The sequence below is a fragment of the Muntiacus reevesi genome, chromosome X (assembly GCF_963930625.1).
Source record: "Muntiacus reevesi chromosome X, mMunRee1.1, whole genome shotgun sequence".
Lineage (NCBI taxonomy): Eukaryota > Metazoa > Chordata > Mammalia > Artiodactyla > Cervidae > Muntiacus > Muntiacus reevesi.
In genome coordinates, this window is record NC_089271.1 from 142611953 (window position 1) to 142630678 (window position 18726).

The window sequence follows — 18726 nt, forward strand, 5'->3', positions numbered from 1 at the left end:
GAGACTTGGCTGCCCTCCTCCTGGGCTTCATCACCCTCTAGTGCTCCCTGTGGGTGCCCTGTTCCCAACTGACCCACCCCCTCCAGCTAAAGATGGAAAGTGACCAAAGTCCCAGCATTTGCACAGAGCCAGGCACGCACACATGGATGAATTATCCTTTTTATTGAAGAGATCAGGCCTTGATTCCAGGTCATTAATGGCCACTTAGATTGTGTTTGGGTTGGGTTTTCCAAGTATGTTTGATTTTCACAGGTCTTTCGTGTTTTTAACTGCAGAGTTGCTCTCTGACAATGATTGTCACCAAATTAAAATATTAACAGGAAGCAAATTCATGAATTTGCCTATAGTTCTCCCCTGTGGGGGCCATGAGCCAAATTCAAATACTTATCTAAACCTTCTGCTTACTTATTAAGCACAGGTGTATGACATTGAGGCTGTGTGCCAGGCACTGGGCCAAACTCTGAGGGATACAGTGTTGAATAAGATAAGCCTCTGCCCTCAGAGAGCTTGTATTCTAGTCTAGAAAGCCAGTTACTGCTCACTTGAGAATGTATGCACTGCCCACTTCTGGTGGACATGTTCTTATCTGACTGTGCCTTTAGTCCTGCTTGAAAGACTAGAAGTCCTGGTGATTACTGACTGCTGGTGCCATTTGGGGCTTTCTTGGTGGCTCAGCAGCAAAGAATCTGCCTGCAGTGCAGGAGACGCAGGTCTGATCCCTGGATCAGAAAGATCACCTGGAGAAGGAAACGGTAACCCACTCCAGTGTTCTTGCCTGGAGAGAGACTCTCAAGGCCAAAACTTTATGCAGGTTACAAGTTGTCCAAGCAGGAAAGGATTGCTAAGACCTTCAAGAGACTACATTTTACTTGCTGATTCCCATTTGAACATCAGTCACTCGCACTATCCCCCTCCCCATAGGCAGTAGCCCCAACTTGTGAAACCATGGCAGCAACAAACTGGAACTGGACAGGAAGTTAGAAATGCTAGACTTTGAAAGAGTAGTGATAAGGTTGCTCATCTGATGAGCCATTTTACCAGCAGTGTTTGGGGACAGGGCCCTTACCCCACATTCACATGGCCCTTCATATTTAGAAGCCTTCTAAGTGTCCAGGGGGTCTGGGAGTAAGGTGGAAAAAGAACTCTGGCCTTCTGATATGTTTTCTTCCTACTTGACCAAGTTCATTTATTTTTTTTTTTTCATTTATTTTTATTAGTTGGAGGCTAATTACTTTACAATATTGTAGTGGTTTTTGCCATACATTGACATGAATCAGCCATGGATTTACATGTATTCCCCGTCCCGATCCCCCCTCCCACCTCCCTCTCCACCCGATTCCTCTGGGTCTTCCCAGTGCACCAGCCCTGAGCACTTGTCTCATGCATCCAACCTGGGCTGGTGATCTGTTTCACCCTTGCTAGTATACTTGTTTCAATGCTATTCTCTCAGAACATCCCACCCTCGCCTTCTCCCACAGAGTCCCAAAGTCTGTTCTGTATATCTGTGTCTCTTTTTCTGTTTTGCATATAGGGTTATCATTACCATCTTTTTAAATTCCATATATATGCATTAGTATACTGTATTGGTCTTTATCTTTCTGGCTTACTTCATTCTGTATAATGGACTCCAGTTTCATCCATCTCAATAGAACTGATTCAAATGAATTCTTTTTAATGGCTGAGTAATATTCCATTGTGTAAGGAAGCTATGGTACATATACACAATGGAATATTACTCAGCCAAGTTCATTTAAAACGGGTGCTAGAGCCGTGTTTCTCAGGGAGCCCCTCCCCTGCCATGCGCACTGGTAGAGTCCCTCTCACTTCTTCTTGTTATTACTCTCTGTCTGAGGACTCAACTCCTTGGACCAAGCCCGTTATTGCAGCAGCCTACTATTGGAGAGAAATCACCCAACGAGATGACAGATGCATCTGGATTGTCTCCTAACTGTGCTCAGGCCCCACCGCCCCAAGAGGTCCAAGGAGTGTCTGAGAAACTCCGTCTTCTCAACTGCTGAGTTAGTAATTGTCTACACTTGGCCATTCCTCAGTTTCCATGTTTACTTTAGTTCTTCTGCAACTCTGTCAACAAACGCCATGGTATTATTAGTTTTAGTAAACAACAGGATGTCAGAACTGTTAACCAGAATTCGTTACTTTGCTGTTAGAGCTCTATTCTAGGACATAGGGGCCAGTGTTCCTCTTATTTTTTAAGATGTATGAGCTTTGGCAGGAAGCCTTTCCCGGGCAGGTCCAACGCGCTGTGCTCCATCTATAGGCCTTTAAGGCTGCTCACTGCCAAGGCTCCACCCACCAAGACCTGGGCTCTTCTGACTTTGCTTGATGGCACAAACACATCAGGCTTCCCAGGTAGTGGTAGTGGTAAAGAACCCGCCTGCCAATGCAGAAGTAAGAGATGAGGATTCAACCCCTGGGGATTCCATCCCTGGGTCAGGAAGGTCCCCTGGAGGAGGGCATGGCAACCCATTCTCTTGCCTAGAGAGTGACATGGACAGGGAGCCTGGTGGGCTACAGTCCATGGGGTCGCACAGAGTCAGACACGACTGAAGCGGCTTATCACTGAAGCGACTTAGCATGCACAAAGACATCTGTCAAAAGAAAAAAAAATCAATGTGAATACTTTGAATTTTCCTTTTCTTGTGCTTTACCCTTACACTCTTACAGTGCCCTTTAAAAGCAGTCCATACTTGGTAAGGCAGCTTCGGGACTTAACATTCATGTGGAGAAGGGAGAGGGGATGGTATTTCAGGCTGGCACTAAGAATTTCCAGGCTTTTGACGCAAAGTATGTTGTTCTTCCAACCCCGCCCCCAACACTGCCTGTCTCAAGGAGTAAGAGGTTAAAAGGGTCACTTGGTTGCTGACAGAGAACCAGGAAGTCCAAGCCTTGGGGGAAACATAGCCTTTGTTTACTTAAGCCCCAAACCTAGCAGGCAGTGTAAATTAAACATAAAAATAAAATAAGATACCAAAACACAGGCCGGATGCATACCACAGAGAGCAGTGAATTCCCCTTCTGCTCTCCCTGGGGAGAGGGGGAGTCAGTGAACCTCAAGGGCGCCCTCCTGGCCAGGGGAGCGCTAGCAAGCCATGGGATGGGATGGGGGTGGTAGGGGCAGGGGGAGCAAGGCTTGGCTCAGGGTGGGCATGGGCACATTGGCAGAGATCCTGGCCAGTTTTTATAGTCAGCCCAGCAAGCTCCTGAGAGGGCAGTGAGTCACAGCCCTCCAGTCAACCTCAGAATGGATCCATGTTTGACCAGGCAGTGACAGTCACAGGGCTGGAGGAGAGCTGGCTTTTGTTGAAGGGAGGTAGGGCTGGTTAATTGACCAGACTGTGCTGTTGGAAAAAAGCAGCCCCTCCTCATTCTCACCCTCTCTCCAGGTTCTTCTTCTCCCTTGTTGCCCTGATGCCCACCCCCATACCTCCAACCTCCCAGGCCAAGAGTTCCCACCAACAGCTGGGTAGTGTCTCAGAAGCAATCTGTTCCTCATAATGGAGAGGCCAAATTTGCCAAAGGTTGACTTATAAATCAGAGCAGATTGGGGTTATCTTTCTAACAGTGGCTCTCATTCATTTTCTGATCAAGTTTTTAGGAATGAGAGGGAAGAGGTAGCCAAACAGGACAGGAAAGGAGATGACTGAACAGAAGTTAGGCTCGGAATGGTTGGATGGCATCCCCAACTCAATGGCCATGAGTTTGAGCAAACTCCGGAGATAGTGAAGGACAAGGAAGCCTGGCCTGCTGCAGTTCATGGGGTCACAGAGTTGAACATGATTGAGTGACTGAACAACAGTGCTCAACCCCATCGTGGTGTGTGATACAATGTGGGTCATGGTGACTGGCATTATGGTGACTCTTCAGGTAGACCCTGCCGTGGCTCTCACCTGTAGGCCAGTGATTCCCAAAAGCAGTTCCATGGACTGGAGCCACAAGTGCTGCATCCACATCTCCTGAAAGGACCCTCCCCAATCCACAGACATCCATATTCTCCTCTTCTGGACCCATTTCTTGCCCTCCGCAGCCCACCAGCAAGGTGTACCTGCTGTGTTTACTCATCTTCTGATGCAGATTGACCACTGACCACTCTGTTGAAAGTAATACAAAAATTGAGTTCATCCCGATTTAAATATTTGTAATTGATAGTGGCAGAATGTGGCACTCCCAGGGCTTTTGCTTGGGGAAAAAAATTCCTAATTCCTCAAAGTGTAAAGAATTCCATTAGAACTCTAAGGTATGAATCGGAGGGTGACGTTTGTAGGCACTGCAGTAGTCTGGTCAGGCAAACAGCTTGGACTGAGGGGAAATTTTCCTCAGTGCCATTCAAATCATACTTCTCAGATCGTCAGTCACATATGATGTATATGCCAGGACTGGCTCTCCCTAGACCAGATCTCATGAGGAGCCTGCAGGAATCATCTCTTAGGCATTCATATGATTGATGGTACACAAATGGTGCTTGTTATTATTTCTTTGAATGTGTAATTGACCTCTTTGAAAACTGTGGGCCTGGCAGCACCAGCACTTCCTTGCAGCCGGTGAACAGTGTGTAGTATCAAGCTGGTTCCCCCTGTACCACCCTGACTTCCACTCCCAAGACCCTGCCACCCATGACCGTTGCACAGCACTCAGTCATTCTTGGATGTCAGAGTAGAGGCTGTGGCTTGTGACATTATGGCTGGGTCTAGAGTATCCTGCCCTGCCACCTTGCCATGTCCTATTGCTTTACTACCCCTTTGGGGTCACGGGGAAGCTGGCATCAGCTGAGATTGAATGATGCCCTGGGCTTGCCTATCTCTCTGTGAATTGTGCTTAGTCGCTCAGTCATGTCTGACTCTTTGTGACCCCATGGACTGTAGCCTGCCAGGCTCCTCTGTCCATGGGGATTCTCCAGGCAAGAATACTGGAGTGTGTTGCCACGCCCTCCTGCAGAGGATCTTCCCAACCCAGGGATGGAACCCAGGTCTCCTGCATTGCAGTTGCATTCTTCACTGTCTGAGCTACCAGGGAAGCCCAAGGATACTGGAGTGGGTAGCCTATCGCTTCTCCAGCAGATCTTCCTGACCCAGGAATCGAACCAGGGTCTCCTCCATTGCAGCCGGATTCTTTACCAGATGAGCTACCAGGGAAGCCCCTCTCTGTGAATTAGACTTCATCAAAGGCTGAAAGGGTGTTTGCATAAATGTGTGTGTGTGTGTGTGCTTCTGTGCTGCTCTTTCTTCCTGATAAGGTGTGTGTATTCCTTGTCAGCAGTTCTCAAATCCTGGGCAGAGGGCCTTCCTTAACCTCTCCTAGCACTCCTTTGAGCTCCCTGGCTCAGTTCCCATGGCTAGAGAGGGTGGGGGCAGGGAGGCTGTCCAGGGAGGAGCTTGCCTTGTTTCTCTCCTTTCTTTCTGTTCTGGGGAGTAGTGTGTAGCCTGCCCCTTCCTGCCATTGCCCCACCTCAGCTGGGCTGCCTTCTTTCCATCCAGGAAACCCGAGGGAGGGGGGAGGTGGCTAGAGAGCCAGAGGCCCACAGAGTCCCACAACAGAGAATCAAGGAGCCACCTTAAGTGAGCCTACTGTGAATAGCTCCACTGTGAGTTAAGCAAGGGCCTCAGGAGTACAATGTGGGAGCCCGGGGAGGCTCATAATGCTTACCCATCCTGGCCTGGGAGCCTCCTTGCGCCTGAAGAGGCCGGCATTATTACTAGCGTTTTGTTCCCTAGGGAACCTGGACCACTTCAGAGGTCACCCATTCTATCTCGGGGGCCCGAAATGGAGCCAGGTGCTCCACCTCAGAGCCCCTGGCCTCTTCACAGGCCCCTCGTCTGCTGGCCCAGCGTCCCAACAAGATCCTCCTGGTTCTCATCTTCTGAGCATTGCTGATCATTGCAAGTCCTTCACATACCACTCAGAGTAACCCCAGCAACTGCCAGAAAAAAATGGCTTGCCTTGGAATTTCGGCTCTTGTGGCCACTCCATAGAGCCGAAGGGCTGGGGAGAGGCCCAGCCAGTGTCGGTCGCCCTGGCCCAGAGAAGCTGGTGGAGGGCTGGTGCAGATGAACAAACATGGAGAGTGGCCGTGTTCTTGCTGCTTCCTCTCCCAACCTCTGGGAAGGCTGTCGAGCACAGGGATTCCCAGAAGGTGGGCCATGATGAGGGGGGTTATTTGCCCACCTGAAGATGCTCACTAGTTGGGAGGGCCATATGAACAAGGATGAGACCACTAGGAGCTGGCCAAAGAAGGGAGACCTAGAGATTGGCAGACAGAGGTGACCACCGCCCCCCGCTCCCCGTGCTAAACATAGATCCCCCCTTCTCAGAAGGAAGACACTGGCAACTGTGAGACCCTTAAGGACCTGTGCTTTGTCCCCTTGGTTTACAAAGGAAGGGAATCAGAGTGAGGGACCCTGGCACTGTCAATCACCATGTCACAGGAGCCTTAGGTCCCATGGAAATTCCAGGTTTTATGACTGCTCTGTTGCGTGCTAAGTGGTTTCAGTCATGTTCGACTCATAGCAACCACATGGACTGTAGCCCACCAGGCTCTTCTATCCATGGGGTTTTCCAGGCAAGAATAGTAGAGTGGGTTGTAATTTTCTTCTCCAGGGGATCTTCTCAACTCAGGGATCAAACTGGAGTCTCTTATGTCTCCTGCATTGGCAGGTGGGTTCTTTACCATCTGAGCCACCAGGGAAGCCCCTAACTGCTGTGTTATCCCTGTCTAGATGGACACGGACCAAATGACAGGGTGGGGAGAAAACAAGCGTGCCAAATTCTCGGGAATGGAGTGACGATGGTGGTATGGCCCTCTCAAACCCCAGACTGCCATCCTGAGCACCCTGAAGCCCTAGGCTTTTTCCTGAAGTAAACATTTCACTGTGATCTAACCAGTAGGGAGACTTCAGAATTCACCACAGGCCTAGAATATTGTTGATGGAAGCACAGTTGTTGACCTGTACTACCAGTTTGTTTATTTATTTTTTTAAATTTCCATAAAATGTGCCTTGTACTTTGAATAGGTGTTAATCTACTTTGATTTGAGTTGAGTTGAACTGAACTGAATTGAATGATAATGGCAACTAGTGTGGGGAGGAGGGAGGAGAAGGGTATTCCATTACTGAATTTGACATTCTTTTTTTTCATACTTGTAGATGGGTAGTGGGGACAGTGGAAAATGGGAAGAGAACTTAGAAAAATTATGAAGGTAAATTTTCCCAGCTGCAAGGCATAAGGAGAAGGGAGACAAGCATAAATATTGACACAAGGTTCATGAAATTTAAGATCCACTGAGCTAAACTGCATTCCTGGATAACGTTGCCAACACTTCCAGTCTTGCTGAGATGCCAGGACAAACCGCGCCCCTCCCCCAAAGTGGGACACCCAAGGTGGGGCAACCAAGGTGATTTGACAAGAGCCCTTTCTGGCTTCTTTGAATGAGGGTCAGAAGGGTGGAATGCCTTGTCCAGATGGGACTTGCTTCTGCCTGTCATCCATAGTGTCACTGGGAGATTGTTTGTGAAGCTCACATGGGACCCTGTCCGGAGGGAGCTGAAAGGCACAATTCATTGCTTCTGCCACCATTCGGTGCCAAGGTTTGGCCCAAATTGGTTGCTAGAGCCACTTTTCCAAGACAGTGTCCCTCTCTGCCACAGTTCCCCTTGGGCTCCCTGCATCCCACCGCTGCCTTCTGCATCTTCGCCTGCATCCTCCTCCCCATTTTCCTGCCCCCCAGGGTCGGGTCCTAGCCATGTGGGGCAGTTCACGTGACCCACTGAGGACAAGGCACTTTGTCTGTCACTGTCTTTCCTTCTTGCTTCCCTCCTTCTGGACTTTGGGATTTTCCATGAGGCCAAAGTAACCATGTAAGTGGCAGCGTCCTTCCTGTCTATAGTCTCTCACCCCTGACGTGGAACCTGAGGGCAAGAGAGAAGAGTGAAGCCAGGACAAATTTTAAATGATGTCATTTCAGCCTCCTTTCTCCCCCAGCCTCTTCAGAAAAAGGGACAAGTAAGTACTTAGGGGTAAACAGAGCTTCAGGTGGAGGGGGAGCGTGGCAGGGGAGTAAGTGGGGAGGGTTGTTTGCAGCCACCCCATCAACTGTGCTGACGCTCCGGTGCTCAACAGCCTTTATGATTTCCTTGTCTGGCTCCTAACTCAGCGTTTTCTTGGTGGCCAGTCCCATACCTTCCCGCGTCTCCTGACACAAGACCCTGTGTTTTGCTGGCAACAGGGCTGAATCTTGGGGGTGGAATATATCCTGTAGAAAATAAGGAAGACTTGCCTATAAATAGTTTCCTCTGGGCTGCGTGGTACACAATACTTCGAGTGTGACAAAAAGGGAAGTGAGATGTTCCCCCTCCTTGCCACCCCCAACCTACTGCACCCACCCCAATCTGGTCCCCACACCTCAGCAGCGTGCTCAGATCCTGCCCACGGGTTCTGTGGCCCAGACGGGCCACTCTCCGTCTTCCTGGGCTGTGGGAACCCAAAATAGGAAGGGGCTCCAGCCCTAGAGAGTCTGGCTTTTGAAGTAAAAGAGACTGGTGATAATGTTGAGACACTTCTTCCAGTTCCGAGGGAACAAGTGTCTCAACATCCAGCCTCAGGTGACCTCCAGGGCCACCTGAGATGGTGGGATTTGAGGAGTTGACCCACCCTCCTCTTGCTGCCCTCCATCTAGAAGGTCACCCTGGGAGGGGGAGGGTCAGCTGTGTTTGTTTAACCACAGAAACCCACAGCTGTAGGGCTAGGATCAGAGCCGGCAAAGGAGCTGGCTCATCAGCTGGGTGCTGGGACTGGGGGGGAGGTTCAGTCCAGTCTGTCATGTAACTCACAGCATGGGAGAAAGGGAGTCAGGAAACACACATGTTGGGGCGGCTGTGCTGTTGAATCCTTAGGCCACTGTTTCCTGCCTGGGGCCCACGTCCACAGGGCACAAAGATGCTGACAGCCTCGTGGATCAACACTTTACTCAGAAAAATCAGTTCAGATCACAGATACCCTATACAACGCACACTTCCACTCACTGCAAGGTCTGGTGCAACTATTCTGGACAGAGGAATTTTCTGGTGTGCCCAGGATTCAGCAGAAAGCCTTCTGGGTTCCTCCAATTTCTCCCTCTCCCCCTACTACCTGCCGCATCTCCCTTATGCCTGCTGTTTGAAAATCTTCCTATAGGGACAGTTTTTTATTTAGGTTGGTGGCCTTAGTTTAGCAAATCCTGGGGTCCAGGGATCCAGCCACGATTTGCAAACTGAGAACCATGAGGCCTCAGGGGGAGTACTTCTCACTACCGGTTGGTAAACTAGAGGTGAACAAGGGAGAGAGATCCGCTGAGTGTGGGCTGAACCTGGGACATTCTTTCCGAGTTGTTTTTTTAAACTACATCCCTGATATGAGTTTGTTTTCTTGCTCTTGGTTTCATTCTTCTAAAAGCTGAGCACAGCAGGAATGAGGGGAAAGAGTTAATTAAGGGCATCAGTTAGTGGGGCCCTGGGAACTTTTGGTTTGACTGGATTATTATTCCAAGACTCCCTACCTCATGTGGGGTGCTCTGTAGTCCATCCTGGGAGCCACCTAGTGGGACTCATAGTTTCAGTTTTCTAGACAGAGAGGGCTTTCTTTGAGGACTTCGTAGCTGCCTTTTGAAATAATGCAGGTGAGCAAAGCCCTCTTATAAAGCTCATTTAGACACTTTGGATATTCTTCTGGTCCCATATGCTGTTGATGTCCTAGACATACTTCGTCTGCCCCCACCTTTTCTTCCTCCCTCACTGCTTTCCTGGCACCTTCAACACATCCACCAACTGCCTTGATTCACTCATTCAGTAAACTTACTCCCTGCCCCACTAGTAAGTGTAGTAAGAACAAACTTGGTCTCTAGGTCAGGAAGACCTAGGCTGGAGTTCCAGCTCTATAATTTATTCACTGCGCCACCACCTTGGGCAAGGTAACCTCTCAGACCCTCTGTTTCTTCATCTGTAAAAATGACAGTAACAGCACCTACACTGCCAGGTTTGTAACTCAGCCAACACAGCGTCTGGCCCATAGCTGAAGCTCAGTGTATGGTAGCTGTTATTGTCAGCAGGTCTCAAACTGAGCTTATTTCTAATTGAAGTATAATTAATGTACAGTTAAAGTACACGACTTAGTGACTGAGCAACAACAACAATGTACAGTTCAAACACAGCCTCACTAGCAAACTTCACCTCTTTGCTTTCCCCTCCCCGAACTACCTAGAATTTTATGCCTCTCTCTCCATATAAGGGAGTTCCCATTAAAGGAGCCGGTTTTTCTCCTCTCCTATGCCCTGTTTTCCTGTTGGTGTTTTTTTCCTCCTGACCCAGCTTATTTATCTCTCTTTTTTCTTTTCATCATCTCCCTTGGAATCTTGAGGTGGGTAGCAATAGTGAGTTTAAGAAAGATTTCAAGCAAATGAAAGGTCAGCTCAGACCCTTTCTGAACCAGGAAGGCTCTATGTGACACAGAGGGCAGATTAAGATATCAGGGAATTCCAATATCGATTAAGCTCCAGATTTAAGAAGGTTTTTTTTTTTTTGCTCAGTTAATGTTCCTGATGATCTATAAATACAGTTTGCACTTTGTCCCATCTACTACACGCAGCTTAGTGTGAACACCTTGTTCAGAGAGTTTGTGACCTGAGGATAACCTGATATCCTGAGATTGGGATTGTCTGCCAGCCAAACTGGGGTGAAGAAAATCACAATCTGGGGCTAGTGCAGTAGGTTTGCTTGGGTAGACCTGTTTGTCAGTCATTAGCAAATAGAATGATCTTTGTCCATGTATTACCACCGGTGGGCTCCAATAGAGGGCTTCCCAGGTGGTACTAGTGGTAAAGAACCCACATTGTAGGAGACATAAGAGATGCAGGTTTGATCCATGGGTCGGGAAGATCCTCTGGAGAAGGAAATGGCAACTCACTCCAGTATTCTTTCCTGGAAAATTCCATGGACAGAGGAGCGTGGCAGGCTACAGCCCACGGGGTTGCAAAGAGTGGGACATGACTGAAGCAACTTAGCACGCACACAGAATCCATTGGGAGCTTCACATTATGCTAAAAAATGTTGGCTGTTTGGTGGCATAACTGCATTGGCAGCTTAGAGAAAATTAAGGCCTTCAGACTGGGCTTAACTAGGGCCTTGGCCAGGGTGTTCGTGCCAGGCACCTGGTTAGGAGAAATATCCTGAAGCAAATATTAAAGTTTGCTGATAAGAAGACCCCAGTACTTTTCCAATAGCATGATTGCACTAAGATATTTATTTGGACCATAGCCTGAATCACAAACTGATTCATGGGTACTGGCCCTAACTTCATCCAAACTATTGTATGTGTGGTGGAACCTGATGTTCTCCTTATGGTCCTGAGTTGGTGTAAATAATACTCTCAGTTGCGTCACCTATCCTTGTTTCTCTAGATGGCTCCATCTGGCTGCAGTTCTCCTTCTGTCCACTAGGTGGCCTCACTTAGGAAAGAGCAGGATAAAAGGACTTCAAGCCTCTGATGGTTTGGTTTGTTGTTTTTTAAGATTGAGGCTAGAAAGAATGAAAATATATTTTGATGGAAACGTGTAATTTTTAGTAGGTAACAATCACCTCATCCTCCTTGTGACTTGGAATCTGTGAAGTACCCTGTAACCCTGTATATGACTGGACCCCATCATAGGGCAGATATTTTCCTGGGATGGTTTATATATAGCCTTGATTCATAATTTTGTTGTCATTCGCTGTTTCTAGGAAAGTAACAAAATCTTGTCTTTAAAAATAAGGACATGAGGGACTTCCCCGGTGGTCCAGTGGTTAAGACTCTGTGCTTTCAATGCAGGGGGAGTGCGTTCGATCTCTGATCAGAGAACTCTAAGATCCCACCTGTTGCATGGCATTACCAAAAAATTTAAAAAGTATTTTCTGGCATCTTGTGGTCACTGCAGTGCCCACTCCCCTACTGGCTCCTCCCCATCCCCTCTGTCACCTGCCTGGCCCCCAGCTGCTCCCTTGTGCATGTTCCCCAATTCATCTGAGTTCCTAAGCACTTACAGTGTCCTCCATACAAACACACTGGCACATACAGATTGGCTAGTCTGTGCATGCCACAGATCTGTGCATGTGTCAGTACATGGACAGGTACATCTGAGGATAAGGTGAGTGGATAGGTACTGGGGATAGGGGCAAGCCAGTGGGCAAGCTGGCTGGGTGAGGGGACCTGCAGGTGACAAAGTCTGTGTGCAGGAGAGAGGCCAAGAAGGCAGGTGGCAGGAAGGAGTGAAGGTACTGGTGGTGAGGGTGGGTATCCAGGGCGGCAGCCTGTGATCGCATGGCAAAGACAGGTGAGTGTGCTGGCTAACATCTGAGGAAGAGCTTTTAAAACCAGCGCCGCCCTCTACCAAAGCTTCCTAGCTTCTATAATGGCATTTGTACTTCTCATTTCTCTAAGAAAGCTCCAGATTGGTTTTTACCAATCTCCAGAGCCCTCTTTGGAGATGCCAGTTGGCACAAGAAAGTGCTGAACTGTTTACAGTCCCAGCCTAAGGTTCAGGGAGGGGATGTGGTTTAACTGGGCCACAAAGCCTGGTACAGGACTCATTTGCATGGCCCCTGACGCCATGTGACGCAGCCGGCTCCTCCTATATAAAGAAGAAGGAGCCGAAATATCTCCGAGTCTGGGTTGGACCGGCGGCCGTGGAGTTTGTGACACACTAGGTGACACCCCTCGAGTCACTTCCTTTCAACTCTGGAACGCCCGCCCGGCTTTGGGTCCTCTTGGCAGCCTTCGCCCCCCTTCTAGCCCCAGGGCCCAACGTGCAGAGCCCAGCCCCACGCAGCGCGCCAGCCACCGGCGGCCGCCCAGCCCAGTCCAGCCCGCAGCCCGGCCAGAGCTCCCCGGCAGCCCGAGTCATGAACACCGAAATGTATCAGACCCCCATGGAGGTGGCGGTCTATCAGCTGCACAATTTCAACATCTCCTTCTTCTCTTCCCTGCTTGGAGGGGATGTGGTTTCCGTTAAGCTGGATAACAGGTAACGGCTGGCCACAGCTCCCGAGCCCGGGCGCCGGCGGCGGGGGCTGGGCTGCAAGCGGGATCTCCGAGCGAACCGTGTGCCGGCGGCCCCCGTTCCCCGCGGTGCAGCATCCTGGGAAGGGGCGGAGGTAGGGGACGCGGGGAGGGGGGGGGGGGTCACCGCCGCGCTGGGATCCGCCGTCGGAGCGTCCCTGCGGCCGCTGCGCCGTAAGAACGAGCTGCCACAGCCGGAGGCAGAGGCGGCAGGGCTGGGCGGGAGGCTGGGCGCGCGCCGTGCGCTGTTGGGGAGCAGGCCAGAAGCTTCTGAACCGAGGAGGAATTCCTAGCTAGCTGCAGATCTCGGTAGGTTCGCCTTGGACCTTGTGGGTCGGCGCCGTAATGGGCTGGCAGCAGGCGACTTGCTGGGCCGCGCGTCCCCATTGTTTGCACGTCGCCGAGCAGGCCACGCTGGCCCGTGCACCCCCGGACCTGCGCGCCGCTCCCCGCGGAGCTCCAGACAGCAGTGGCCGGCAGCCGGCCTGGGTGGGGAGGTGCAGCTTCCTGCAGGGGCCAGAGAGGGACCTGGGGGCAATTGCCTGAAACTCCCAGCCAGGGCTGCGGTAGAGAGGAAGAGCTGGGGCAGAGGGAGGACCTTGTGGCCACCACTACCAGGTACTTAAGACTGTAACCAAGTGGGTAACGTGGTCGCTTTCCTTTTTGTTTTGACAGTGCCTCCGGAGCCAGTGTGGTGGCCATAGACAACAAGATTGAGCAGGCCATGGTGAGTGGCATCACTGCGTCATTGTCGTCCCCAGACCTGGCTTCTGCTTATGTAACTCAGGGTAGTGGTGAGGGGGTGGGTGCAAAAGCCAAGAGCCTGGAGAAGCTGACAGCCTGTCTCCTCTCCCCTTAGAGGCCTTAAGTAGAGTCCCATAGGAATGGCACCTTTTAGGGCATTTCCAGTCCACACTTGCTGGGCCCTCTCCTTTCCTCCTCCTCCTTCTTTTCCAATCCCAGGGCTTTGCAGCCATGTCTGGCTCCCTCCTGGGCCCATGGCAGGGCAGGGAGCTCAGACACCTGCATTTGTCTACATCCCACACTTGGCAGGGGCCAGAGCTCATTGGATGTAAGCGCACTGCAGTGCCTCTGCAGAGCCTGGGCTGGGGTCAGGAGTTGGGAGGAGACAGGAGGCAAAGCACCCCCCCCCCACAATCCCTTCTCCCTTTGCTTACCAGCTAGAGGTCATACTCACCAAGCAGTCAGTGGCTGCAGGGCTTTGGGGCATCAAGCAGTTAGCAACCACTTCATTGTGCCCTGGAGCCAAAGGACACTGTTCTCTGCCTGCAGTGCAGTCATCTGAATTCAGAGGATGCGGCCATGCTGGTAGCTTCCCCCAGGGCCAGTGTCCTGTCTGGCCAGGCTGCAGAGCAGCTGCAGCTCAGTATGCTGGCTTATGAGGAGTGGGAGAGGCTCCAAAATAGCCCATTTTCTTCTCTTGGTGAAGATGTGTCAAGCAGACTGACAGTAGGGGGTGCATTGCAGGTGTTCCCTGGGATCAGGGCCAGCAGCAGAACCTTATGTGGAAATGGAGATAGAGCGAATCACCACCAGTCACACCCAAAAGGCTCCCAAGAGGCCAGCTTTGAAAGTTATTAGAAACTTATGGGGGGAGAATCCTATGTAGTTCAAAGCTGGGCTCCCAACTCAGGCGTGGCCCCGATCCCACGGCTCTTCTGAGCGTGGCTTTAGGTGCTTGGGAGAATGGGGCAGGAGGAGCAGGGCCACACAGGGCCAGCATGCTGAGGGAAGTATGGTGGTCAGTGATGTGAGAGGCAGCAGGCACCCCGATGGCCAGGGCGCAGTGCTGCAGAGGGGCCGCCATGGCTAACAGATGCCTCTGTCATCATCTCCTCCGGGACAGGATCTGGTGAAGAATCATCTGATGTATGCTGTGAGAGAGGAGGTGGAGATCCTGAAGGAGCAGATCCGGGAGCTGGTGGAGAAGAACTCCCAGCTGGAGAGGGAGAATACTCTCTTGAAGACCCTGGCGAGCCCAGAGCAGCTGGAGAAGTTCCAGTCCCGTCTGAGCCCCGAGGAGCCAGCTCCCGAAACCCCAGAAACCCCCGAGGCCCCCGGTGGTTCTGCGGTGTAAGTGGCTCTGTCCTCAGGGTGGGCAGAGCCACTAAACTTGTTCTACCTAATTCTTTCCAGTTTGTTTTTTGGCTCCCCAAGCGTCATCTCACGTGGAGAACTTTACACCTAGCATAGCTGGTGCCAAGAGATGTCCCAAGGACATGGCCACCTGGGTCCACTCCAGTGACAGACCCCTGACAAAGAGTAGGTCTCTAGAGGCTGAGTTGCATGGGGCCTCATCACCCCAAGCCAGTGAGCCTCTAATGCTGCTGCGCCCTGTGGGCTCTCAGGGCCTGAGCAATTTAGCTGCAACTGGCAAAGGAGAAAGGTAGTTTGAGACGGGCCGCCCGTTTGCTCCAGAAAGTCTAAGGGGTCTGTTTTTTTCATTTCCATGGACATCTTCAACAGCTTCAACCTGACAACAACTGTCCTATGAAGAAACCAATTGTGGTTTAAGCAGAGGCAACCTCTCTCTCCTCCATTGCCTCACCAGGACAGGGTCACAGTTGGGAGAGATTGAGCCAAGTCAGCCTTCTGTTGGTGAATATGATGTAATGCATGGCTTTGTGCACAGCCCAGTGTGCGATTATGGCTTTGGGATGACCGCTTACAAAGTTCTGTTTGGTTAGTATTGGCATAGTTTTTTCTATATAGCCATACATGCATATATATACCCATAGGGCTAGATCTGTATCTTAGTGTAGTGATGTATACATATACACATACACCTATGTGTTGAAGGGCCTAACCAGTTTTGGAAGTATTGAGTGGTCCCTTATCTCTTAAGGTTAATTCTTAGGTTTGTTCATTTACTAAGTGGATCCAGTTTGTCCTTTAGGTTAAGTAAAACTGAAGAGTAAAGGCAGGGAGGGGGGCCAGCCTCTAAATGCCTTGCTGCTGCAACCTTTGCCCCATATGTCCCCTGAATACATGTGAGGTCCCCTTCTGAATGCCAAACCCACCATTCACTGGTGCTGACTACATAGAATGGGGTTGAGAGATCAGCTGGGACTTTGTCATCTGAAAACTTTGTTTTGTTTTTAACGGTTGTGGAAAACTTTCAAGTGCAGAGAATGATTAGCTTGCCGGTGTCCTCTCATGGACAAGGGAATGACTCTGACCTGATGATGCCTGGGTGATGTGCTCAGGGAGCTTGTCTCTAGGGAGTTCTGTGGCAGTGAACACTTCCCACTTTCTAACACCTTATCCTGATGTTATGTCTCCAGGATTTGGATTTTGATTTTTCAAATGTAGCTTGAAATTTCAATAAACTTTGCTCTTTTTTTTTTTCTAAAAATAAACCTGGTGTCCGCCTGAGCTTAAAACAGAGTGGGTGGTAGAGGCCCTAATGGTGGTTGGGGGCATTGTTTTTCTGACTCATCTGTTCATGGGCACCACCTGAGTGACAGGCCTGTGCTACAGCCATGATCTTGCGTAACTGTCACAACACCACCATTGTATGGGTGAGGAAGCTGAGACTCAGCCCGCTGAAGTGACTTGCCAAAAGTCACACAGCTATTATGCAAATTGGGACCCAACCTTCCATCCATCCCACTCTCCCACTCCTGCTTTCATATGGCAGCTTGGGAGTGAGTGGTGAGGTGACTATTAATGTACAACTTCAGCTTGAGGGGTGATTTGGAAGGAAAGGTATCCCAGGAAAGGCCCCAAAAGAAAATGGCAGGGAGTCCACGTGAGGGAGCAAGAAGAGGGGAACCAAATAAACACAAATGGGCCTCTCCCCTTCTGAAACATCATCCAGATCACTTAGTACATTTACCTTAATACCACCCACAGGAGACCGCTGACACTGAAAAAGGAGCTAAGAGGGCCTCAGTGAGAAAAGGACACACAGTATACACGATGGCCCAAACCCCATCCCGCTCCCCCAAGGGGAGATGCTCTCAAGCTCTGCTGCTCCACTTGTTACTGCTGAGATTTTGCTCACAAAACCCAGCAGCCCCTTGGGCATGGCCAAGTCTAAGTATCCCAACTCCACTTCCATCCTCTGTCTCTCCTTGAAGGCATCCTTACTTACCCATCACCCTTTCTTGGGCCCCACTTCTCTGATTCTGGGCATTCACTGTCTCCTCCACTATGTCCTTACCTGGAGCCACCATGGGCCCTAAGCTGTAGTCTAAGCCCCCCAGTTTCCCAAGGGAGGGAATCACTCCTGTGTGAGTGATTCCATTCCATCTCAGCTTCCTGTAGCATATGTACCTACCTCACTTGAAATTTAAAGGAACTCCTTGACTTTCCTGAGCCATAAACCTCAAGGGCCAAGAGGTCTTGGCTCCCTTTCTTGCACCTATCACTGCCCAAATATATTTCAAATGGCAGGCTTCTTTCACTGTAAAGGTCACACATGTAGGCCTGTTCATTTCGAATCACTAAACCTCTTCTTCACAGCCTTACTCTACTTGCTGGTCTCTCAAATCCCAACTTCCCTTCCTGCTCCTCACCTCTCAACTCACGATGCCAAGTTCATTGTCTACACCTGCCCATTTGATCCATTTCCTGGCTGTGCAGACTTAACAGTTGGTGGAATGGACACAAACTTTGCATCAGGCAGCTACTCCCCCAGTTCCCCTCACCCCTCCACCCAACCCGGCTCTCCCCAGTTCCCACTTACTCCCATCCCCTCCCCCTCTCACAAACTGAGGGACTTTTCCACTCTTAGGCTCATCTGCAGACTTCCCATACCCTGATTTCCAGCCAAATAAGAACCAACAGATGAAAAAAGGAAACTCAGAAGATGGCCCAGCAAACATACAGCCCTCTCTGGTCATCCAGCCCTTCCCTACGAGAAAGGGGAAAAACATACCCACAGTCACACAGTGGGAAAGAGAGAACAAGCACGTTGCCCAGGCAACCATGACTAAACAGAGACAAACACAGCACCTTCTGAGGCCGCAGCAGTTGCTAGACTAGATAAGAGGAACTTTGTGGCTGTTTGTTAGTCACATAGAGGCGCAGCTCTTGTTGTTTTTGTTCCACAGAAAACCAGCAGGGGTGGGGAAAGGCAAAAGAACACATGACTCCTGGAAAGACCTTCACAGCTTGGGGCTTCCAGGCCTAGCTGGTCAGGCTGGACCCAGTACAAGGAAAAGAACCACAAGTACCAAAGCTGTTCCCCTGCCTGGACATGCCCCCTCCCCCAGGACCCTCCTACCACTATCTCATTTGATCCTCATGCAGCCTGCCACCCTCCACCCCCGCCCCCCGCCACATCCAGGTTTTCTGCCCTTACAAAAACAGACACTTGTGGTTCACCTCCATTTCACAGATAAGAAAACAGAACCAGAGAGTTCGGTGCTACTCCCATGGCTCCCACTGATCCCATGGGGCCTTTATGACATAAAGGGCTCCTTTTAAATGTCAAAACTCTTCCCCAATCTATCCCAACCCAAAAGTAGTTGAACTCTTATAGTCATACTTCACTTTATTGCACTTTGCAGATACTCCTTTTTTTTTTTTTTTTTTAAACAAATTAGAGGTTTCTGGCCACCCTGCATCAAACAAATCTATCAGTGCCATTTTTCCAACAGTGTTTGCTCACTTTGTGTCCTTGTA

At 50.3% G+C, this 18726-nt stretch overlaps 1 protein-coding gene across 4 annotated transcripts in view; it reads left to right on the forward strand.

The window, feature by feature from the left end:
* Nucleotides 1-16450, forward strand: part of TSC22D3 (TSC22 domain family member 3) — a 64316-nt gene extending 47866 nt beyond the window's left edge. For 2 of the 4 annotated variants that reach the window (XM_065914775.1, XM_065914774.1), the window contains exons 3-4: nt 13750-13801; nt 14942-16450. In XM_065914775.1, coding sequence (XP_065770847.1) covers nt 13750-13801; nt 14942-15172 — 283 coding nt within the window. In that variant the 3' untranslated portion in view covers nt 15173-16450. Of the gene's footprint in view, nt 1-12660; nt 13040-13233; nt 13384-13749; nt 13802-14941 lie in introns of those variants that run through there. The other 2 variants (XM_065914776.1, XM_065914777.1) reach the window with 2 other exon arrangements.
* The last annotated feature ends 2276 nt before the right edge of the window (nt 16451-18726 follow it).